Below are 25,412 nucleotides of genomic sequence, written 5' to 3' on the forward strand. Positions count from 1 at the left end.
TACAAGATAATATATGGCTTGGAGAGGGTGGACGCTAGGAAATTGTTTCTGTTAGGCGAGGAGACTAGGACCCGTGGGCACAGCCTTAGAATTAGAGGGGGTAAATTCAGAACAGAAATGCGGAGACATTTCTTCAGCCAGAGAGTGGTGGGCCTGTGGAATTCATTGCTGCAGAATGCAGTGGAGGCTGGGACGCTAAATGTCTTCAAGGCAGAAATTGATAAATTCTTGATATCACAAGGAATTAAGGGCTACGGGGAGAATGCGGGTAAGTGGATTTGAAATGCCCATCAGCCATGATTGAATGGCGGAGTGGACTCGATGGGCCGAATAGCCTTACTTACGCCCCTATGTCTTATGGTCTTATCAGTTTTGTGAGGAGTCAGCATAATTGGAATATATTTTCTTGTGGGAAGTGTGGTCTCAGCTGACAGTATATGATGCTGTTATTATGTTCTTTTGCTCTTAGTGGACTTTAAGCTTATAGTAAAGGATGCATTGATTTGCATGGTATGAACAATAGCTGTTTTATGAAAAACATTACTTTCTGAGAGCACTATCTCTATTCCATACTTCACTATATAGATATGACATTTTTGTTTTTTTTAGGAGATTTTTATTTGCGTCAGTATTGTTTTCTAAAATGAATGATTTAAAATTTTAGATAATACATGTTCAAATTAGTAGGTTTGACTGAGAAAAGGAGACTCTGAAACATAAAGATGCAGGATTAAAAATGTTCAAGCATTTGATCATTGCCCCATTGAATGGCTTACCTTGCCAAAGCAGCTCCATAAAGTCACTACTGGCAGATTACTAGTGTTATGTACAATATTGGAAATAAAACATTTGTATGACAAACAATTTAACTGGTGTGATGTGAGATCAAGACGATAATTGGTAAGGACAATAATCAGCAGACATCTTTAAAGTACTGTGCTTTAATCTGCAATCGGCCACATTAGGAAGTAAAATGCTGGGCTTGCTGATACCTTATAATCCCATAACAGAATACAGTGACATTTTCTGAAATTTTGTTGTTAAAGCAATTTTGATGCTTGCAGCTGATATAAATCAGACACAATTGAACTTGCATTAGCACTTAGCAGAGTGCTGGAGGAAATTTCATCATTGAATCACCATAGCAACCACTCACCCCATCAGTCAGCTCAGTTTACTTAGCCTATCATAATTTTAGATTCTAGATGATATTCGCTTGTGAACCAATACCGAGGTATGTATATAGCTTTATATGTATGTATTTGTCTATGTATAAAAATGTACTTTTATACTTAATGTCAATCATTTAAAATTTATTGTTTTTATGTTCTATTATTTTCAATAATATTAATTTGGTGGGATTTCTATAAATTGAGGATTTTTGCTAGAGCTGCTAGTGATGTCACTGTTCTAGGCCTCTAAACCAAGCAGCATGAGTTACCAGGCAGTATTTTGATAATATTTTCCATATTCGGCTGCAAAGATTAAGCAAAATAATTTTGTCTTAGTTTAGATTGGAGTTTTATGAAACTTATGAAAATCCTGACCTTTGTGTCACCTTCATTATCCACTTCTGATAACTTCCTGTATGAGGGGTGCTTTCATAATTTATTAATGGGATATGAATTTGCTGACTAGGCCAGCCCATTTCCAGTTACTCTTGAGAAGGTGGTATCGAGCTGCTTTGTTGAACCGCTGCAGTTCATGTGATGTAAGTATAGCCACAAAGATGTTCAAGAGGGCCTTCTAGGATTTTGACCCAGTGACCATGAGGCAACTGCAGTATCATTTTGTGTCAGGATGGTGTATGGCTTAGAGGGCAATTTGTAGTGATGATGCTTCCCTTTATCTGTTGCTCTTTTCCTTCTAGATGGTAACGTTTGCAAGTTTGGAAGATGCTATCTAAGTAGCGTTGCTGAGTTGTTGCAGTGCATCTTGTCGTTGGTGACCAGTTTTCTGTGCTTAACAAGAATTACTATTTACTATAAGTAAATAGATTCTAGCTACAGATAAACAATTCTTATATTACCAAAAAGATTAAGGGCATAGCAGTAGAGGTTGTCCATATAGACTTCAGTAAAGCCTTTGACAAGGTCCCACATGGTAGACTGATTAGTAAAGTTAGATCACATGGAACTCGGAGAGAGCTTGTCAATTGGATACAAAATTAGCTTGACAGTGGAAGACAGAGATGGTGATGGAGGGTTGTTTATTGTACTGGACACCTGTAACCAGCGATGTTTCGCAGGGATCGGTGCAGGGGTACACTGTTGTTTATCATTTATACAAAACAATTTTAGGTGAGAATTTAGGAGGAATAGTTATAAGTTTGTGGATGGCACCAAAATTGGTGATATAGCCAACAATGAAGAAGCTTATCTAAGATTACAAAGGGACCTTGAAATGGCATGGGCAGTTGCAAATGGAGTTTAATTTGGATAAATGTGAGGTATTGTATTTTGGTAGAGCGAATAAGGGTTGGACTTGGGTAGTGTTGTCAGACAGAGAGACATGGTGTTTAGCATGCTTGCCTTTATTGCTCAGACTTGAGTGTAGGAGTTGGGTCGTCATCTTGAGGTTGTACAGGACATTAGTGAGGCCACTTTTGGAGTACTCTGTGTAGTTTTGGTTGCCTTGTTATAGGAAGGATATTATTAAATTGGAGAGGGTTTGCTAAAGATTAACCAGGATGTTGCCAAGATTAGAGGGTTTGAATTATAAAGAGTAGCTATACAGGCTGGTTCTTTTTTCACTGGGGCATGACAGGTTGGGGGGGTGACTTTATAGAGGTTTATAAAATTGTGAGGGACATAGGTAAGATGAGTAACAAAAGTCTTTTCCCGAGGGTATATTTTTAAAGTGAGAGGAGGAAGATTTATAAGGGAACTGGAATGAAATGCCAAAGGAAATGGTAGATGCAACACCTATAACATTTAAAAGATATTTGGACAGGTACATGAATAGGAAAGGTTTAGAGGGATTTGGACTAAATGAAGGGAAGTGGGATGAGTTTAGTTTGGAAAACTTGGTCAGCACGCATGAGTTGGACCAACAGGATTGTTTCCATGCTGTATGACTCTATGACTCAAGTTAAAACTCTAATCCCCTTTTTAAAACTCCCCATCACAAACACTCAAACAGACATGAGAAAATAATGTTGCTATGGGTGAAAAGAAAGTCTGGGAAGGCAGCTCAATGGTTCCTATTCATTGGCTTCACTGAGATGATCGTTTTAGCTTGCCAGGACTTGGTGCTCCTCAATGTCTCTTCTCCAGGTATTCCACTTGCTTGTAAAAGACAGGACAATTTGTTCACAAATTGCAAAGTGGTTAGCACTGTTGCCTCATAACACCAGGGACTCAGGTTCAATTCCAGCCAAGGCCGACTGTCTGTGTGGAGTTTGCATGTTCTCCATCTATCTATATGGGTTTCCTGTGGATGCTCCAGTTTCCTCCCCAGGCCAAAGATGTGCAGGTAAAGTGGGTTAGCCGTGGGAAATGTTACAGAGATAGGGCAGAATGTTGTTCAGAGGTCGGTGGTGATGTCTGTGGCCAAATGATGTCTTTCTGCACTGTAGGGATTCTGTGAATCTATAAAGTCTGTGGCTTATTGGTTAAAAGCTAATTGGTTTACAGAAACTCGGTGAGGGAAAATAAACTGACTTTCTTCAGGCTTTGCATTTTATTTTTACTGCAGAGAAAAAGACACCTTGTTTGCATCCATAAGCTGTTTAGTTACCTGGGAACCAGTCATATCATAGTTGGCATGCAGAAGGCATTTATCATCGACAAATCATCATCACTTCACAGACTAGTCAGCTGCTTGTTGGCTGGCCGGATGTCACTCTGTACACACATCCTGGTGCCAGTTCATCTGCAGCTACACCTCCTCCACTAACTGAACATATAACACTACTGTTAGCTAACAGTAAATGCTGGTAGCTTGCTTTTAAAAAGTGCGGCCATTCCTTCAACAATCCTTGGGACACTGTATGTTTTACTAACAGGTCTGTGCCACATTTAATGGTGTATGGACCAAGGTCTCTCTGCTGTTGCACACACTTTAAAATAGTACTCTTCATTTTACACTGTTGCTGTATGTTCTTGCTTACAAAGTGCATCAGCCCTCCCTTCACTACTTAGAGCTTCATCTTTTATTTAATTAATTGCTGACTTAACTAGCATATTATTACCCTTCCTAGTTGCCGTTGAGAAGGTGGTGATGAGCTGGGTTCTTCAACCACTTCAGTCCATTTTGTGCAGGTGTAATGTCATTAAGGAGTGTGCCAGGATTTTGAAGTCATTTCTATCTCTTGTTTTTTTTTGTTTTGGTTATCCACAAAGCGCTTGATTGATTTTTCCTATTTATCCCTTTTGAGGGAATATGCTCTTCAAAAGTAGACCATTGTTCAACCACTGTTTCTCCTGCCAATCGGTGGTTCCATTCTGTTCGGCTTATCTGTATTCTTGCCCCACTGAAGTCTACTCTCCATCAGTTGAGTATTTTTGCTGTTGATTGACCAGTGTTAATTTCTAAAACCATCTTAAACGTATTATAGAATGATCACTGTTTCCTAAATATTTCCCTTTGTCACTTGATCTAAATGACCTGCCTTATTCCTGAGAACCATGTTTAGCAGTGCCTCCATTCTTGTTGATTTGGATACTGACAGCTGTAAAAAGTTACTCTGAACACAATTTAAGAATTCTTGTCCCTCACTATCCCTTATGCTAATACTATCCCAGTTGATAGATGAGTAATTAATGACCCCCATTGTAACTACCTGTGATGTTTAGATCGCTCTGTAATTTTCACTTGGCATTTACGGCTGATAATTATTTGAAATGCTTCAGCCTTGCCTTTTAGATTAATGAGCTGGGCTCTCCCATAATTGAAGATGCGTATAAACTTGGACCCTTTCTTCAGTGATTTGTTAAATTGGCCATTTGCAATCAAATGTGGCAGGACTGCCAGGCTTAGACCTGATTATTGGTTGTGGAATTGCTTTCTGTTGTGTAGCATTTTAAACCAACTCTCAACACAGGGTCTCTTCATTTAAATGTCAAGCAGACATTATTTTTACATTGGAGGGATTACAAGCAGTTCAAATTCTGCTTTGATGCTGTTTACAACAGGACTGATGTCATTATCAAAGAACAATTTAGAGCATTAATGCAGTGACACAGAATGAGCACTATCAGGTAATCAAATTAAGAAATGGAAAAAGTCATTGGGGCGGCATGGTGGCACAGTGGTTAGTACTGCTGCCTCACAGTGCCAGAGACCCGGGTTCAATTCCTGCCTCTGGCAACTGTCTGTGTGGAGTTTGCACATTCTCCCTGTGTCTGTGTGGGTTTCCTCCGGGTGCTCCGGTTTCCTCCCACAGTCCAAAAAAAATGCTTAGGTGAATTGGCCATGCTAAATTGCCTGTAGTGTTAGATGAACGGGTAAATGTAGGGTGGGTTGCTTTTCGGAGGGTCAATGTTGACTTGTTGGGCCGAAGGGCCTGTTTCCACACTGTCAGTAATATAATCTTATTATCACAGTCAGCAGGCCCAGACACATCCATCCATTCCCCCCTGCCATTAGCCACCTTAGAACCAGGGATTCCTCAACTTGGTGAACTATATTGTTTCATTACTGTGTGCCTGTCAAAAGTAAAGTAAATGCTAAACAACAGTCCTTCAGCAGGATGACCTGACGAGACATGTTAGTGACCTGTCTGAGGGAGTGTAATGTACGATAATAAGAAAGAAACCTTGAGTTCAGGACTTAAATTATGAGGAGACACTATGCAAATGAAGCTGTTTTCTTCAGAATTTAGAAGGTTAAGGAATGAACTGATGAAAATCTTCAAGATATTAGCAAGATAAGGCAGAGTAGATAACAATAAACTATTTCCACTGGTTGGAGATTCTAGAACTAAGAGAACACAGTCTGAGAATTAGGGCCAGACCATTTGGGAGAGATGCTAGGAAGTACTTCTTCACATAAAGGGTGGTAAATTTGCACATCTCCTACACAAATGGCTGGGGATGCTGAATCAGTTGTTCACTTTAAATCTGATATAGAAACATTTTTGTATGGTAAAGATGTTAAGGAATATGGGTCAAAGGCACGTATATGGACTTAGGCCACACATCAGCCGCAGAAGGATGGATCAGGCTTGAGAGGCTGAATGGCCTACTCCTGTTTCTGTTTGTGTGTTACCTTCGTCACAGTGATTCATCATTTTTAAACATATATCTGATATGCTCTCCTGCACTCTTCATTGAAACATGATTTATCTACTGACCTGGGGTTAAGATAGAATGGGGATATGCTAGGCCATGGGGTTACAGATTACAGTTGAATACAATTCTAATGCTGCAGTTGATGTCCTAAGATCTGATGGATGCCCAACTTTAATGCACTTGCTACGGGTAGATTGGGGAGGACAAGATCAAGATTTGGTTCTTCCTCCTTGATGTTTCTCTCATCAGAATCCAGTCTAGCAGTGATGTCCTTTGGGATTGGCCAGCTTGGGCAGTAATGGTGCTACTGAGCCACAGTTGGTGATGGATATTGAAGAACTTCATCCAGAGTTCATTTTTTAACCTTGCCACCATCAGTGCTTCCTCGAAGTGCTGCTCAACATGGAGGAGTACTGATTCATCAGCCGAGGAGTGAAGTGGTGATCAGCATGTTCATATCCACCTTATTCATGTTTAATCTAATACCATGAGACTTCCTAACTGTATCACCTCCTCTGGTTGATCTATACTGTTGGTGGGACCTACCAAGAATGGTAATGCTGATATCTGAGACACCATCGTTCTCCTCATATCTGTTCAGGAATATCAGGCATTTGTTTGACTGGACTGCAGGATAGTTTTGCCAATTTTTGTACAGAACTCAAAACATTAGTAAAGAGGATTTTCAGGATAACAGGGCGGTGTGTACCGTTGTCATTTTTGGTGCCTTGGTTAACGGTCTATTTGTTTTCATTCATTTTAACAGACTTGGTAGAAGTTAGGTATAAGCGAGTGGCTTGCTAGACCATTTCAGAGAGAATTTAAGATTCAGCCACATTGCTGTGAGTCTGGAATCTCATGTGAGGCAAGCCTGATAAAGCTGGCAGATTTCCCATCCGTACAGGACATTTCTAAACCAGATGCTATTTAATATTCAGTACTTTCATGGTCACAACTAAACTATCTTTTAAATCCAATTAATTAAATTCAAGTTTCACAATCTGTTGTGATGGACTTGGAACCCATCTCCCCAGAACATTAGCTAAGATTCCCTGGATTACTATTCTGAGCTTGCAGTCTATGTATACATTCCATAGCCTGTTGCATCAGATAGCTGTTAAAAACCAAAATTTATTGCTTGAAAGGATACCATTAAGAACTGCAGATGCTGGAAGTCGCAGTCAGTAGATGTGAAGCTGGAAGAGCGAAGCAGGTCAGACAGCATCCGAGAAGCAGGGAAGTCAACATTTCAGATTGAAACCCTTCGTCAGGACTTCATCATTAATTTTTCTGGTGTAAACTCTGTCTTCTTTCCACCCCTCCATTTGGTTCTTGCTTGAAAACTAGTGAGATCAATTATAGTGGTGTACTTCGGGTTGATGTCCTGAACGCATTGCCAATGAAATGATGGTGGAATATTTGTTCAGGTTATATTTGTCACAACATTCTAGGCTCCAGTATACACAACACATTTTCAATCACTTTCCATTTTCAAAATGATGTAAATTTAGCGCTGATGAACAGAAATCATTAAAAGCGACTGGAATATTAGCATTTATCTCAATACAGGCAAATAGTATTGAGATATGGATCTACCCAGATTAACTCAATAACAACACAAACTTAAGGGTCTAAATATTCTACTCCTGTTTGAATATTCTTAACTTGTCACCATTATTGAACCAGCATCTTCAACATTCACTCCTTCTGGATGTAGGTTTGCTCGCTGAGCTGGAAGGTTTGTTTTCAGATGTTTCATCACCATACTAGGCAACATCTTCAGTGAGCCTCAGAATGAAGCACTGTTGGTATAGCCCACTTTCTATTCATATGTTTGAGTAGAAAATGGGCTACACCACCGGTTCTTCATTCGGACGCTCATTGAAGATGTTACCTAGTATGGTGATGAAACGTCTGAAAACGAACCCTCCAGCTCAGTGAGCAAATCTACATCCAGAACCTCAACCTGAGCTACAAAACTTCTCAAAACTTGCTATTCACTCCTTTCTCTACTTACTTACAATCGCAGCTTGTATATCATCGACAAGATGAATTGCAGCAACTCACCCAGGCTCCTTTGACAACGCCTAAATTTGGGACTTTTATCACTTATAAGGACAAAGGCAGCAGATACAAGACCATCCTGAAATAGAGATACATTGCCACACCGTCACGGTCCCTGGGTAAAAATCCTGGACTTCCTAACAGCGTTGTAAATTATCTTTACCCCCAAAACTACAGAAGTTCAACAAGTCGGATGTGCCCCACCACAGTCATAAGGCCAACACTTGCTGCCAGAGCCAGCAATGTCAACATCCTGTGGATTAATTTTAAAAATTCTCCCCTACCTTGCGCTTTGTATTGAGTAAGTCAACCAATACCATAGTTCTTTGTACTTAGTGAAAACTAAACTTCACAATGAGCTCCTAGTCTGTGTGCAATGGTTACTTCCAATCAGCCATTCACCCTCTTGTTTGACTTGAGGGTACAAACTCCATCCAAAGGAAAGTTTGAAACAGGAGTCTTTAATCTCAACAATCCTTTAGCTGTTAATCCTTTAGTGATTAATCAGAGGTCTCACAAGTGAAATATTTCAATTCTGACATTAATAGCTAGAACTATAATAAGTCCTCAGCAAAGGGAGTGTTGAAGTGTTTGTTTTCGGAGTTAGAGGTTCCAGTTAGTAACCCAGAAGTAATGCTGTAAATTTAATTTTATTTCTCTTGTAATTCACAGTATCTTTAAGAAGAATATTACTGCCAAAAATGCAGCTTAGCAGTTCATTTGTCATATTTATTGTTTGTGAGACATGGCTGCTGTGTTTCCCTGAAGAACAGTCATTGTGCTCCAAAAGGAATTGATTGTGTGCAACACTTTGAGATATTTCAGGAATGTATTATTATTGTATAGGAGTCTTATGGGCCAAGAGATCTTTACTAAGAGACTTGAAAAACATTGCCATTAGAAACGAAGAAAGAAACTGTGTGAGTCTTGCTCTGATTAGTGATTCAGATTTTATTAATTCACTGGATTTGGGCAGCACTTGCTGGGCCATATTTATTGCCCATCCCTAATTGCTCTTAAGGTACTCATGAGCTGCCTTCTTGAACTACTTAGAGTCCATGTGGTATAGGGGATGTGGTTGCATCGTGGTAATGTCACTGTAGTAGTAATCCAGAATCCAGACTATTGCTCTGGGGTCATGGGTTTGAATCTCACCATAGCAGATGGTGAAATTTTTTTAAAAGTCTGGAATATAAAGATACCCTAATCTTGACCATGTAACCATTATCGATTGTCATAAAGACCCACCTGGTTCACTAATGCCTGTTTGGGAAGGAAACTGTTGTACATACCTGGTTTGGCCTGCATGTGACTCCAGACCCACAGCAATGTAATTGACTTTCAACTGCCCTCTGAGCATTTAGGTGGACAACAAATGCTGGCCCAACTAATGACTCCTACATCCCAGTGCTGTGAAGATGTTATACATATTGAGAGCTTGCAATATAAAATAATCTTGCCTCCTTAATATATTGAAGCATAATTCACTTACTTTTTTAAGCAGCTTATTGAATAGTGATTGAGAGTAAGATCCCTGTTACTTTTATCCTCCTTCATTCGTCAAGGAATTTTGAAACCACACGTAGTGCCCCTTTTCTGTGGTTAGCACTGCTGCCTCACCACCAGAGACCTGGGTTCAATTCCCACCTCAGGCAACTGTCTATGTGGAGTTTGTACATTCTCCCCATGTCTGCATGGCTTGCCTCTGGGTGCTCCGGTTTCCTCCCACAGTCCAAAAATGTGCAGGTTAAGTGAATTGGCCATGCTAAATTGCCTGTAGTGTTAGTTGAAGGGGTAAATGTAGAGGTAAAAACAATGACTGCAGATGCTGGAAACCAGATTCTGGATCAGTGGTGCTGGAAGAGCACAGCAATTCAGGCAGCATCCGAGGACAGGCAAAATCGACGTTTCGGGCAAAAGCCCTTCATCAGGAATCCTTGAGCACAGCTCCCCTAACAATGAAACAGCAGCCTTATGGTCCTCCAAGACTATGGTTCACCTTTACGCCAGGTGTAAATGAAAGGAATACTATAGTACATAAGGAGTTGAAGATCTTTACTTCAAAATGTTATGGACTAGGCCAGACCCCTCAAAATATTTTTAAGCATGTAGCCCAGACAATAGCTTTGCTATTAGCTTTTAACTAGGTGTATGATGGATATTCCTGGAGTAAATTAGCTGGTTTGACTCCCAAGTTTTAAACAAACAAAACTTATTTACACAATTACAGAATGAAACACAAAGAACTGAAAACAGAATACTGGATAACTTATTCTATCTAAACCTGACTTACTGATGCTATTCTGAAAATACTTGCAACAGTCCCAATACACACATCCCTTAGCACAAACAGCAAAAAAAAGGCACAGGCAACTTCCAGTTTGAAATCAGAAGGGCAGAAGAAGAGAGAGAAGCTTCCTGTTTCCCCATGACTCTTACTCAACTCTCTCCTGAACTGAATTGAACTGCACAGCTAGAGAGCTGGCCATGCCCCCTTGAGGATTTCAAAATATCTTTCAAGCTTTTGGCCTGAAGCATTATCTGTTGAGGTAAACAACAACACCCCAATGAACCATTCAAACTTCAGATACAATGGACGCTGGCCAATTACCCCCTCTCTGAAAAATGTCAAGGGCAAAGTAACCTTGTACCAGACCAGCATTGTGACAGAAATAAGGAGCAGGCAGCTTCTGGGGCAGTGCATGTGCAGTGTGTTTGCTGCATATGCAACTGGGTCATGCTGTCGGTGTTACATTGCTCAGTGTGCAGTAGAGCAAAATGTACTTCAAAGGCATTCCGATACTGACATGCAGCCTCTCTGTGTGTTTGTGCCAAAAGTCCCCTTCGAATGGCAGTGTAGTAGCCTTCAGCTCAGGCTGAAACATTGATGCACTCTCATCATGGGATGTGGGTAGCACTGGCCTGGTCAGAATTTTATTGCCCACCATTAATTGCTATCAAGAAGGTGTTGTTGTTCTGCCTTTTGCACCACTGCAGTGCAGTTTTTTTTTCTTTATTCATTCATGGGATGTGAGCATCACCGACCAGGCCAATGTTTATCACTAAATACCCAGAGAGCAGTTAAAAATCGACTGCATTGCTCTGGGTCTGGAGTCACACATAGGCCAGGAGGGTGAGTTTAAGTTTATAGAGGATAAAGTATAGAATATCAGTGCATTGGAATACTCACTTTGGGAAGTGACAGATGGACTGAGGAAGGGAGACATTTAGGAGGTGGAAATGAGAAGTATTTTTGAGAGAAAGGATATGAAATTGGAATCTCAATTCAAGATTGACTATGATACTGACAACAGTATGTTTCAGCCTGAGCCATTAAATGGGTGAAGGGATCAGCTTTTTGGGGGAGAAAAGAATCTAAGGTAAAGATTTGGTTTACTTAGCTCAGAAAAGTGCAGTTATTCAGTGATCCAACCATGATGAATGCACAGAGGCAACCAAGAAGTCGTGATGGTGCTGGATAGATTGAGATAGGTATCAACAGCACATGCAGTAGTTGACCCTGACTTTGCATTGAACCAGGGAAAGGAAAGGGGACATGGTTGACTCCTTCAGGAACTCTGCAGGCAGCAGTGCAAGGGCCGGAAAAGAAGTCAATGCTGAAGAACTTGTGTGACTTTCAAATATGAAAGCCTAGAAGCAAGCAAGATTAGTTTCATGGAGCTAAACATTGTCAGAGGAAGATATGGTTGACTCTTTCAGAGGCTGCAGAGAACTAGAGGACCATGAGGAAAAATAATTTATCAATGTATCATTCGATTTTGTTAAGGCTGTTTCTGTGGAGATGTGTGGAAACTTGCTTGCAGAGATTCCAAGAGTTACAGGAAGGTTGGATTTGAATGTGTCATAGGTAAAAGTAAAGCCATAGAGCCAGAGAATCATATTTAGGGCTGCTTTCTCATTAGAGGGAGATGACTGGTAGTGGTTTAACTCAAGGGTCACCCATGCCTCAGGTGAGAGATGAGGTTGAGAAGATGGAACCTTCACGGTGACCTTAGCTCACACAGGAATTGAAATTGTGTTGTTGGCATCACTCAGCATTACAAACCAGCTGCCCAGCCAACCTAGCTCACCAACCCCCGACTGACAGGTAAGGAGTACATTAGAAAGAAACTTCCACATTATGCAGATTGATGACCATTGGTAGGAGATTTGAGGATTCACTGCAAAACATTAGAAATGGTAAGCTGGATTGTAGAAACTTGCAAGTCAGAGTGAGACTGAAGCAACATTTCAGACTTGTTCTAACCTTAAATTTATTTCCTATTGGAATACAAAACTCTTCTAGGCAGTACTGATTTATGAATATCTGATTTAGGAATGCTTGTACTTCTGAATGACATCCAGTAATAATATTTTAAGGATCTGACATGCAAACATTTCTTCATAGCTATGAACAGCTATTTTATGTTGTCCTGCTTTGTGTTCCAATTTGCATTAAAATCAACTTACAAACATACCTCAGCATGGAATCTGTTTGCAACCCAGAGAGTGGTCTTGAAAGGAATAATTACATGGTCTTGAGTTTACTCCAAAAAACAAAGCTTAAAAATAATGAGATTTAACACCCCTCAATTTATTGAAAATATTAAGTCATAATGAAGTGGATTGTAGTCAGGTGCAAGAGACTGCTTAATAAGAGAAGGAACCTTGATCTCGCAAGGAATATGTTGTTGCTGGACAAAAGATTTTAAACCAAAGATTTGAGGTTCTTATAATGATCAAAGTGCCAATGTTGCTGAATATAAGTAACTCTGCAATTGATTATATCTCATTTAAAACCTGCAAGCAATTTAGAGTTAAAGTTTAATACCAGCAGCAAAAATAAGTTCACAATCTTTCAAATAACCTGGAAAATGTGTTAATCCATACAGAAGAACCCAGTCATGAACCTAAGTGCTGGTACAATATCGCTTGAGGCTTCTGACTCACCACTGCTGCAGTGTGACCCAGACTACTGTCAATAAGTGTTTCATTTGAGACTCTGTCTGCATTTGTTACAAACTGGCATTTTTTGTGGAAATATACTGCAGAAAATGATGTATTTCATCAGTTGTTTAAGAACATTCTTCCCACCAAACTCCATTGCAAAACCCAGTGTTGAACTATCTAATCTTTAATCATAACTAGATTTTCTATTGGGCAGACCATTTTTATTCCCACATTATTGGGTGTTGCACACGGGGATACTGCAAAATTCTTATGAAAGCAAACTCCAAAGGAATTTCTGAGGAATCACAAGATTCCACTGGACAATTCCTCAATACCCAGAACCCTTTGGAAACTTGCTTTTAAATCAGTGAATTTGAGGGTTTGATTAAATTAACTAAATAGTTACAAAAGAAAGGTTAGACCATTAAATACACAGTCTAACTCCTGTGCAACTATTTAACTGACCCCATATTTACCTCTCACACCCCTAATTACACCTCAGCAAGACACCAGGCTCTGACCTGACATCCCCAGGAGACAAGCCTTTTCACTCACTGTAGACCCACTTATCCTTCACTAGTTCCAAATCACTACTGACGCTAACCACCCCACCATGTCTACAGAGCACTGGAGCATTCACAGAGCTAAAAGATTCATGGGTGGTGCCTTTCAGGATGTGGACACCTTTCAGCCTATGGAAGTACAGGCACGATAGAGAATGGGTGACCACCAAACGGAAAGAGCACACTAGGCAGGTAGTGAGCAATAGTTCAGAAGGCATTTTTTAGCCTTGGTAAATGTGGGAAAGAGACCAAAGCTAATGCTCTGGGGATGTGGGTTCAAATTCTGTCATGACAACAGATGGGACTTAAGTTCAATTAAATGATCTGGAATTGAAAGCAGTTCTTGATTATGGTGACTATAGTTGCAAAGGCAATCAAGAATGGGCAGTGAATGGCCATCAATACTCGCTTCCCATCAAACAATATTAAAAATAACATACAAAGATTTTAATTCCGCACAAGTGGTCAATCTATTTTAAAAGCAATATGTTATTTTGTGTGACAGTCACCAAAGACAGCTCTTAAAGTTGTCAATCATATTGTGAACCTCACCTCCTAAGGCATGATTTATGGAATCCCTACAATGTGGAAATAGATCATTTGGCCCAACATGTCCACACTGCCTCTCCAGAGGGGATCCCACCCAGACTTACCCCTCTATCCTATCACTGCAACTCTGCATTTCCCATGGTTAATCTAGCTAACCTACATGTCCCTGAACACTTCAGGCAATTTAGCATGACCAATCCACCTAGCCTGTGTATCTTTGGACTTTGGGACGATATCAGACCTAGAGGAAACTCTCAGAATCAGGTAGAACATGCAAGTTTCACACGGACAGTCTCCCGAGGCTGGAATTGAACCTGGGTCCCTGGTGTTGTGAGGTAGCAGTGCTGACCACTGTGCCGTCCCTGGTGCTTAGAGCTTTGAAAGTCAATGAAGTATTCATAATAGGCTGAACTGTAATAATATCTCTGGGGAAATTGCAACATTGCAATCTATTGAACATACAGGAAAAGATCACAATTGAATGTTCCAAGTTACACCAAATGGCCTAACCATCAATATAGACTAGCAGCACATTTTTTAAACATCTGCCAGCTTTTTATATTTAAAGGACTGGGGATTTACATACCTTCAAGGCATGGTAGCCATCAGCTGATTAGCTCAGTTGGCTGGATGGCTAATTTGGGATGTAGCATGGTGCCAACAGTATGGGTTCAGTTCCTACACTGGCTGAGGTTACCATGAAGGACTCTCCTTTTCAATCTTTCACCTCAACTGAGGTGTGGTGACCCTCAGGTTAACTCGGTCTAATGAGAGAACAGCCCTGTGATCTGGTAAACCTATGGTGACGTTATCTTGACCTTTAATACAGACCTTGAATATTGCTGAAAGAGAGATGTGTCACAAAGGATTTCATCTTCATTTGGATGAATATAAGAATATAAAATTATAATCACAACAACTTACATGACAGAAGAAACAGAATACTGATTGGTTGTTAATTTGTTTTTGATGAGCCAAGGCATTGCATGGAGAAAGCCGTGTAGTTATTGAAAAAAAAATACTTGAGCGTAATCTTTTTGTCTGTAGAGAACATATTCCTGTTTATTTTGTTTTAACAAGTGTAAATAAGTCATTTTGTAACCTTAATTCAATATCTCAAATCAGTTTTCGGTGTAATTTTAGTGCACTGAGTTATTCAGCTGTGATATTCAATCTCACAATCACATCTAAAAGTAGTTGTGCTTTGCGTTTTATGACAAGGACTGGCCGAGCATGGTCTGTATTCTGCCTCTGAAGGACAACTGAAGGAACATGCTACTTGATTTGATCAGCCATGAGGGTCTACAGCCTATTATACCTGCCATCACAGTGGCGCAGAAATTCATACATTCACTTGTATGCTTATGTAGAATATATTTTTGGACTGATGATGATTCCATCCTGTTCATGGAAAATACTGTCTCATAGCTACTGCATGGTTGTAGCATGCAATGGCTTTCTTAGCCCATTATTCAGATTTCTGTGGCACTTTTCCTTTCCAGATTTGAGGTAGACCACACACCACCAAAACCCTTTGGCAGTATGATTCTCTTCTCAGCAATTTTCCTGCTTTTGTACTCAATGCTTCTATTTAAGAAATCCAGGATTGAATATACTTTTCTAACAATACTCTCAATATGTCCTGCTGCCTTCAAACAACCGTGTTTATGTATCCCTCTGTCGCTGTACGCTCTTTAGAATTATGGTTGCGTTGTCCATTCTGGTTGTAGGTATGTATTTATCTATATGTTGCATTCAATTATTATCATCCTCATTTACTACATCTCCAACTTTGGTATCTTTGGTAAATTTTGAAATTTAACTCTGTATGCCAACATTTATATCATTTTTATATAGGGTGAGAACAATACTGGTCCTAGGCACTGAATCCTGGAGAACACCACTGAGTATCATATGACAGTTTAAAAATTATCATTTCCTTATTCAATCTTAGAATGAGAACGTTGCTAGCAAGGGTGAGGCTCCTTCTTAAACCATTACGATCCATTTGGTACAGGCACATCCACACTACTATTAGGATGTTGCAGGATTTTGACCCAGTAACAGAAGCAACATTGGTAGAGTTCCAAATCAGGGTGTTACATCACTTGGAGGGAATGCTGTGAGTGGTGTTCCCAAGCATCAGCTACCTTCACCTACTAGATTGTAGAAGTTATAGGTTTGACTGACTTGCTGTTCTCCATTCTTCAGTATTGTTTTTATTCAAGTTGGTACTGAGTCTCCTTTTCTCTAAGCATGAATTGTGTTAGCTTGTTTTTTTTTGTATCTGATACTTTATCTCTCTTAAATACCAGATAGACACCAGCTAAAGCATTCCTTTCATCAATATTCTTCGTCAAAATAATGATTATTCATGATTAATCTTGTCAGCAGCAGTTAGACAAAGGCCAATATCTTCACATTTGTACATTTAGGCCATAAGAAGTTGGTCAATCCAGTCTGCTCCACTATTCAGTGTGATCATGGCTGATCTAATAACCCTGAACTCCAATTTCCTGCCAAATTGACATAACCCTTGGGTCTCCTCATTGATCAGAAATTTGTTTATCCCTGCCTTGAATATACTTAACAACCCAGCCTTGAGAGCCCTCCATAGTAAAGAATTCCCCAGGTACCCAACTTTGAGATAAACAAAATCCTCCAGACCTCTGACTTAAATGGGCAACCCCTTACATTGCGATTGTGCCCTTTGGTCCTGATCTTTCCCACTTGGGGAAACAACCTTGTTACATCCACCCTGTGAAGCCCCCTAAACATCATATATGTTGTAATAACTTTTCCTCTGATACTTTGAAACTTCAATGAGTATGAGTCCAACCTACTCAATTTCTCTCTTCCTAAGAAAATCCCTCTCCATGTGGAATGAACCTAGTGAACATTCTCGTAACTGCCTTCAATATATCTTTCCTTAGATAAGAGGACCAAATCTCTGTTCATAAACTATACATAATATAATCAGGCAGAGTCAACATGACTTCATGAAGGGGAAATCGTGCCTGCCAAATTTAGTAGAGTTCTTTGAGGAGGTCGCAAGAAGGATAGATCAAGAGAAACCAGACGATGCAACATATTTGGATTTCTGAAAGGTGTTCAATAAGGCACCGTGTGTACGGCAACTTATTATAATGAGAACCTGTAGTGTTGGGGGTAATATTAGCAAGGATAGAGGATTGGCTAAAAGACCAAGATTTGAGATAAAGGGGACATTTTCGGGATGGCAACCTGTAATTAGTGAAGCGCCACACTGAGTGGTGCTAGGGCCCAAATTATTTAGAATATATATTCATGGCTTGGATGATACACTGAGAGGCCGGCATTAAGGTCCTCTGTGCCCCTCTCTCTCTCTCTCTGAGTCCAGCAGCCGGCACTGGGCACCCTGAAGAGAAGTTGTGGCCCACATGTAAAAGTCATTTTTTATTTTAAAACAATAAAAAATTTGGAAAGATTTTGAAAGTTTCTGCCCCTCACCGACTTTGGTTTCCTTCTGCTGCTTTCAGGCTGGAAGATCTCTGACTGGCCCTCCACCTTTGAGTGGGAGAAAGAGAGGACTGCAGATGCTGGAGATCAGAGCTGAAAATGTGTTGCTGGAAAAGCGCAGCAGGTCAGGCAGCATCCAAGGAGCAGGAGAATCGACGTTTCGGGCATGAGCCCTTCTTCAGGAAGAAGATTCCTGAAGAAGGGCTCATGCCCGAAACGCCGATTCTCCTGCCCCTTGGATGCTGCCTGACCTGCTGCACTTTTCCAGCAACACATTTTCATCTCCACCTTTGAGTGCCCAACCACTAACTATTAATTGGATGCTCCAAAGGGAAATTGCAATGAATGAATGTTTCTACGTAATGCAGTCCTTTTGATCCTATTTGAGGCTGGTGGCAGAGCTTAGATGCCTCTGGGGAAAACTCTGCTACAAATGACTGTCGGCCATAAAATTTACACAAAGTGGAATCCATGCAGAGCTATTGTAACTATATATATATCCCAGATCACCAACTAGCATCTTTGATGCACAACATTATTTTCGCAAACATCTCTGAAGTAGATGTACCTCTGGTGCGGATTGTGGTTCCTATATCAATGAAAGTGGAAGCCTGCTACTTTTTCAGGATATCTCAAGATTGAATGCTTAGAATTTATATCTCATAAGTTTGTATGAGGAAAGCTACATATTACTCACATATTAATTTACCATCATATTGTCACTACTACTGCCAAGTATGTCTTTGAGGTGAAAACTTCGAATGTTGGGACAAAATCTGACATTATTTGTGCAATAACTTAAAAGCTCAGCTTTACTTCATTGATCTCTCATTTCTATATGAATATTTTCTTTATCATCCTGTTCAAAGCTGGTTTTACACCCCTTCTGGACATTTTGGGGGACTTGAACCCAGGCAGCCTGGCTCCGAGCTAGAGACACTGCCACAAGAGCCCTCTCATTTCAATATTTTTTATATCCTCTGGAGTGCTATTACACACAACTGTGTGACTGTCCCACTGCCAAAATCAGCGTGACTTTTTTTTTAAGCTACTATATGCTTTTTTTTCATATGTTCCTCATCAACCTATTCAGCAATGTTATTACACACATCCAGAGCATGTGGGACTTGAATACAGTCCAGGGGAAGGGACACTACCACTGTGCCACGTTAATCAGATTAACAACATCCATTCCAGAAGTTGAGACTAAAGCTTCTGTAACCCATTTAGAGTCATAGAGTCACAGAGATGCACAGAATGGAAACAGACCCTCCGGTCCAAACAGCCCATGCCGACCAGAGATCCTAAATTAATCTAGTCCCATTTGTCAGCACTTGGCCCATATCCTATCAAACCCTTCCTATTCATAGAGCCATCTAGATGTCTTTCAAATATTAGAATTGTACCAGCCACCACCACTTCCTCTAGCAGCTCATTCCATACACATATCACTCTCTGCATGAAAAAGTTGCCCCTTAGGGCCCTTTTAAATCTTCCCCCGTCATCTTAAACCTATGCCTTCCAGTTTTTGACTTCCCTAACCTGGGGAAAAGACCTTGACTGTTAACCCTATCCATCCTCATGATTTTATAAACTTCTATAAGATCAGCCACCAGTCTCCGACAGTCCCGGGAAAATAGGCCCAACCTCTTCAGCCTCTCCCTATAGCTCAAACTCTCCAACCCTGGCAACATCCTTGTAAATATATTTTGAACCCTTTCAAGTTTCATTGGAAATACTTCGTTCCTAACCAACATAATATTTGCGTTTTGCTCATCTTGTTATCTTACAGGTCTTTAAAAACTGTTACAGAAATAATGCTGCACTTTGTAGATGAGTATTTCAGTTTTATAGTTTTAGAGATGTATTTTGCAATATCAATGGCTGGATAAAATTACATAAATGTTTGAAGGGTAATTTGAGTATATTTTTGTTTTACTGTCTAATAAACTCAACAAGCACAATTTTTCAAGTAGAAAATTGTGAAAATGTTCTTCTATTTTTGCAATAGCAATTAAAAATTTAAATTTGTATAAAACTGAGGTACTTTTTGCTGAATATATGTTATAGAACCACTTCAGCTTGAAGTTATGCCTTCTGTATTTCTTTTGTATAAATATGTGGTAGTATACTAACTTGGCAATCCTGTTCAACAGCTTGAAGTAACTCTCAGACTTAAATACATCAGACATTAGTTGCCTCACTCTTGGGGAATATTTTATGTACAACATTGAACGTAGGAAAGTTTCTGTAATGTTCTCACACTCATGTCTTAAGTTGGCAGAACCTGAAAATGAGAAAGATTATGATAATTAAGTGGTAATGGAAAAAGCAGAAGACTCTGTACCAGTGAGAGATGTACTTATAATATGTTGTATATAATAGTGCAAGTAAATGTTGCAGAAGCCTATTAGGGTCAGACAGCAGTCACTCTTAGGTACAGGGAAACTATTACAAGCCACAAATTACCAGAACAGACCAAATAGCAATCTCTCCACAAAAGAGCCCTGAGACACAAGCCCCAAGACGACATGAACCATTCTCCTCCACAACAAAGTGAATGGCCGTATTTAGTCATTGTATATTACTTCTTTGTCATGAGGTGGGGTAGGATGTTACAGCAGAAGGTCGAGTGGATTCTCAGAAGTTTCAGCTGCTGGTTTGCTCTGCAAGACTCAGGAAGGGTCCTGCCTGAAACATAGACTCTCTTGCTCCTCAGATACTGCCTGACCTGTTGTGCTTTTTCTCGTGCCACATTTTATCAACTCTGTGAGACTCCTATTCTCAATCCCAGGTTATACTAAAACGTAGTTATTTTACATTTTCAGGGATTTGTATGCTGGTGGTGTCAAAAAGCAGCATTGCAAATGTAGTTATTTAATAGTCATAAGTTATGCACATTTGTTTCTTATTTATCTTTCCCTGATGGAATCACAGAGGTTTACAGCAAATATTCATCATATCAGGAAAGTAGAGTTGGAGATTATCAGATCTGCTGTGATCTTATCGAATGGCAGAGCAGAATCAATTGTTGAATACTACTTCTGCTCCTAAATTTTATGATCTTATGATCATGTCTGTCCTAGCTCTTGGAATTCGAACATAGGAAACACATGTCTCTGGCAAGAACCAGCATTTGATTCCCATTCCTAATTGCCCTTGAGTTCATTGACTGTTTAAACATTTCAGACAGCAGTTACGAGTTAATGAATTTTTAGAGTCTAAAGTCACATGTACATCAAACTAGGTACTATGATTTCTCTTGTTCAATTCGGGAAATGACCTTCACTGCCTGGGTAGCATTTATTGCCTGTTGCTAATTGCCCTGTGGAAGGTGATGGTGAGCTGCCATCTTGAACTGTTGCTGTCAATTTTGTGTGGGTAGGCTCACTATGATGTTAGGGAGGGAGTTACACTAACAGTGTCAACAGCAATGTATTTTCAAGTCAGGATGGTGAGTGACCTGGAAGGGAACTTGCAGTTGGCAGCGTTCTCATGAATTTGCTGCCCCTTGTTCTTCTATGTGGTAGTAGTCATGGGTTTGAAAGTTGATGTTTGAGGAATCTTGGTGAATTTTGCAGTACATGTTGCAGATATTGTTTCTACTGTGCATCACTGATAGAGGGAGTTTGTAATCTGGTGCCAATCAAGCAGGCTGCTTTGCCCTGAATGGCATCAAACTTTTCGATTTGTTACTGGAGCTGCATTCATCCAGGCAAGTGAGGAGTTTCCAGCACACTGTTGATTTGTGCTTTGTTGATGGTGGACAGGCTTTGGTGAATTATGTGCTGCAGGATTCCTGATCCCTGAGTTGTTCTTGCACCTGCCATATTTACATGGCTGCTTGAAGTTCAGTTTCCAGTCCCTGGTGACCTCTGATATGTTGTTAGTGGACAATCCAGCAATAGTAATGCCCTTGAATGTCAAGGGACCCTTGTCAGATTCCCTGTTGTGGAGGTGGTTATTGTGTGGCATTTGTGTGGTGTGAATGCTACTTGCCACTTGTCAGCCCAACCTGGATATTATCCAGATCTTGCTGCTTTTAGGCATGAACTGCACAAGTATCTAAGAGATTGTGAAGGTCATAACTTTGTCAGTAGTGGTTTAGGAAGACTTTGCTTGACTTATACGTCGAATTTTTGTGGGATGGATTGCTGTCTTAGGAGGGAATGTTGGATCTGCTGAGTTTAGAAGACTAAAAGGTGACTTAATTAGAATATTTATGATTCTGAAGAGTCTTGACAGGTTAGATATGAAGAGGAGAATCCAGAACCAAGAATTGCTATTTAAAAATCAAGGGTCACCCATTTAGAACAGAGATGAGACAAAGCTGTTTTTCTGAGGGTGGAGAGCCTTTGAATCTTCTCCTCAAATGGTGATGGAAGCAGAATGATTGATTGAATATTTTTATGGAGAGGTAGATAGTTTCTTGCTGAACAAGGTGTTGAAAAGTTATCAGGGGTTGGCAGGAATGTGCATTTGATATAACAATCAGATCAGCCATGATCTTATTCGATGCTTTGTAGACTCAGAGTTGAATGGTGTGTTCCTGCTCCTAATTTGTATGTTTGTATATATGTATGGACTGGCTTCGTAACTTTTGTTTTACATCTTAGGTTTCGACATAGTCCAAACTGCTGGTATCTAAGAGATTGGACTATCCATAGCTGGATTCGACAGTGTTTGAAGTATGATGCGAGAGACAAGGCCTTGCACACCGTGAGAAACCAGGTACAATTAGTAAACCATCTATTTGGATAAACACTGCATTGCAATGGGGAACATTTTAAGGAAAATGAAGAGCAATGCATCACTATATGAAAAGATAATTGGAATGGGTGAAGGTTATATTTTAATTCTGTTCCAGTGTTACTGGGATTGATCTGAAAATTTGTCAGAAATGACTTATTTCTACAGATTGGACCTTTAAGTAAATAATTTTTAAGTTATAGCCTCTGCATGTATCTCGTAGTTCTTAGAAGAAACTAATTTAAACTTCATCATAGAAATGATAGTGCATTAAATTAAGCCTTTGGTACATGCTCAAGATGGAGTTCAGCAAAGAAACACTGATAGCATAAGTAAAGCAGAAAATGTTCCCATTCAAAGCAAGAATCTAGTCATTTAGCAAGTAATTCCGTATGGCATTATCAATCACACAGGCAGCATTATCTCATTTTGAGTCACAATGTGGTTGCTGAGTTAGAACTTTGTCTTTATGAAAATTGGAAGTACGGTGTTATCAGAATGTTGGTAAATGTGCTCCCAGAGAATGACTGATCACTTTGTGAGAGATTTTTTCTCACATTGAACTTCATCAAAACACTGAAGCAGCTTTTTATAATAATTGTGAGAATTCTAGCATGAAGCATTTGATGAGAAAGATTTTTGATGCTTACGCAGGTTGGAAATTGGAATTCTGATCATGTGTGACATTGCTGCTGCCAAATTGTGAGTAATATGCCAGAACTCCATCCTTTAGTAATAAATAGATCTAATATTTTCTGACAGGTTCCTGCTAACATCCTGAAGGGGATTTTTAGCTCAAAGATCATAGTCTAGATCTTCCTTTCTGCCATGAGATTGCCACTTTGTTTGACAAGAGAATAATGAGCACTTTCTCACAGTCAGAATAGAGAGAATAGCGAAACTGAGGAAAGAAGTAAATGGCATTGTAAATGGCCCAGTAAGATTTAGGGATCTGCAACTGAAAATATATCACTCAATTACCTGCACATCTTGGCCATTTTTCACATTAATGCATTTTAGTTTTCAAGCAGAATCTAGCTCTCTGTCTGCAAACTTAGAAAAAAATCAAATTAACTTCTTTCAAATGCTGAGTCAATATTTGCATTTGAAAAGGAAAACAATTTATCTTCTAAAGCATTTTATTTTAGACCAGAATATAGAGTTTGCATTTTTTATGGTCATAACATTTTCAGTTAGAAAGTTAAAACATGGTTCAGTTTGTCATGGTGACTAAGTAATATGCTGATATGTGAAACAGATGTTTTCCAGTGTCAGTTTTAATCTGTTTTTTACCAAATTACCATGCACTGTGCTATGCAATGACGTCAGTGAATAACCCTGAGTGATGTGAGGTCACTACAGTGGATTTGCACATTAAAAATACATACTTTTTAATGTTTTAATGTATTTTAAATGTTTACAAAACAAGGAAAATTTCTCTCTCTGGTTCGTCGGGCTGAAGTTTTGTCTGGATTCGGGAATATTTGATCTGTGCACTTTTGCGGGTTGCAAGATGCACACCTGAGCCATATGTGAATATGCAAGGGACTTTCACAGTGTACTTTGTGATTGGTAATGGACTGCTTGAGGGCAAAGATTTAGGGTGAGAGGGGAAAGATTTAAAAAGGGACCTAAGGGGCAATGTTTTCACACAGAGCCTGTATGGAATGAGCTTAGAATCCCGACATGTGGAAACAGGCCCTTTGGCCCAACAAGTCCAAACCAACCCTCTGAAGAGAATTCCACCCAAACCCATTCCCCTACGCCATTACTCAACATTGACCCTTGACTAATGCACCTAACCTACACATCCCTGAACACTATATGCTCAATTTAGCATGGCCTATTCACCTAACTGCACATCTTTGGACTGTGGAAAGAAACCAGAGCACCCGGAGGAAATAAACGCTGACACTGGGAGAATGTGCAAACTCCACACAGACAGTCGCCTGAGGCTGGAGTTGAACCCGGGTCCCTGGAGCTGTGAAGCAGCAGTGCTAATCACCGAACCACCATGCTACCAGAGGAAATTGTGGAGGCTGGTGCAATTACAACATTTAAAAGACATTTGGATTGTTGTACGTATAGGATGGGTTTGGAGGGATATGGGCCAAGTGCTGGGAAATGGAACTAGACTAATTTAGGATGTCTGGTGGGTATGGACGAGTTGGTACCGAACAGACTGTTTCCATGCTGTACATCTCTGACTCTAAGTATGCGCAGAGGCAGGCTGGCTAGAAGGGATGCCTGGGTACTGCAAAACAGTACTCAATCCTCAGCTTTTTAAAAGGCTCAATCCTCATTCATCCACCTACCGCATTCCCTACTACCTCCCTGGCACCATATGACTATAACACTGGAAGTCCATCATTTAGCCCATCAAGTCTGCTGCACCATTCGCTCACATTGCGGCTGGTTTGTTAATCCTCAACTCTACTTTCCTGCAGTTTCCCTATAACCCTTGATTCCCTCAATGTTCAAAAATCTGTGACAGTCTCAGCCTTGAATATAATTACTGACCCAGCCTCAACAGCCCTCTGTGGTAAATAAATCCATAAATTCATCACCTTCTGAGAAGAAATATCTTCTCATCTTTGTCTTAAACATCTCACCCCATATTCTGAGATTATGCCCACTGGTGATAGACTCTCCCAGAAGGGGGAACAACCACTTCTACCCAGCCAAGGCCTCTAAGAATTTTTTATATTTCTAGAGGATCGCCTCTCATGTTTCTACATTCCAAGGAGAACAATCTCTCCCCATAAGACAATCACTCCATGCCTGGTCTCAGTCTACTGAACCTTCT

The 25,412-nt window shown here is 40.0% G+C and overlaps 1 protein-coding gene across 1 annotated transcript in view; it reads left to right on the plus strand.

The window, feature by feature from the left end:
• The window catches only part of mrps27 (mitochondrial ribosomal protein S27), a 69,267-nt gene that overhangs the window by 25,028 nt on the left and 18,827 nt on the right, over positions 1-25,412 (plus strand). The window contains exon 5 of the mRNA XM_043702781.1: positions 22,474-22,588. Within this exon, the coding sequence (XP_043558716.1) occupies positions 22,474-22,588 (115 nt within the window). The remainder of the gene's footprint in view (positions 1-22,473; positions 22,589-25,412) is intronic.

This window comes from Chiloscyllium plagiosum, chromosome 2 (genome assembly GCF_004010195.1).
Source record: "Chiloscyllium plagiosum isolate BGI_BamShark_2017 chromosome 2, ASM401019v2, whole genome shotgun sequence".
Classification (NCBI taxonomy): Eukaryota; Metazoa; Chordata; class Chondrichthyes; order Orectolobiformes; family Hemiscylliidae; genus Chiloscyllium; species Chiloscyllium plagiosum.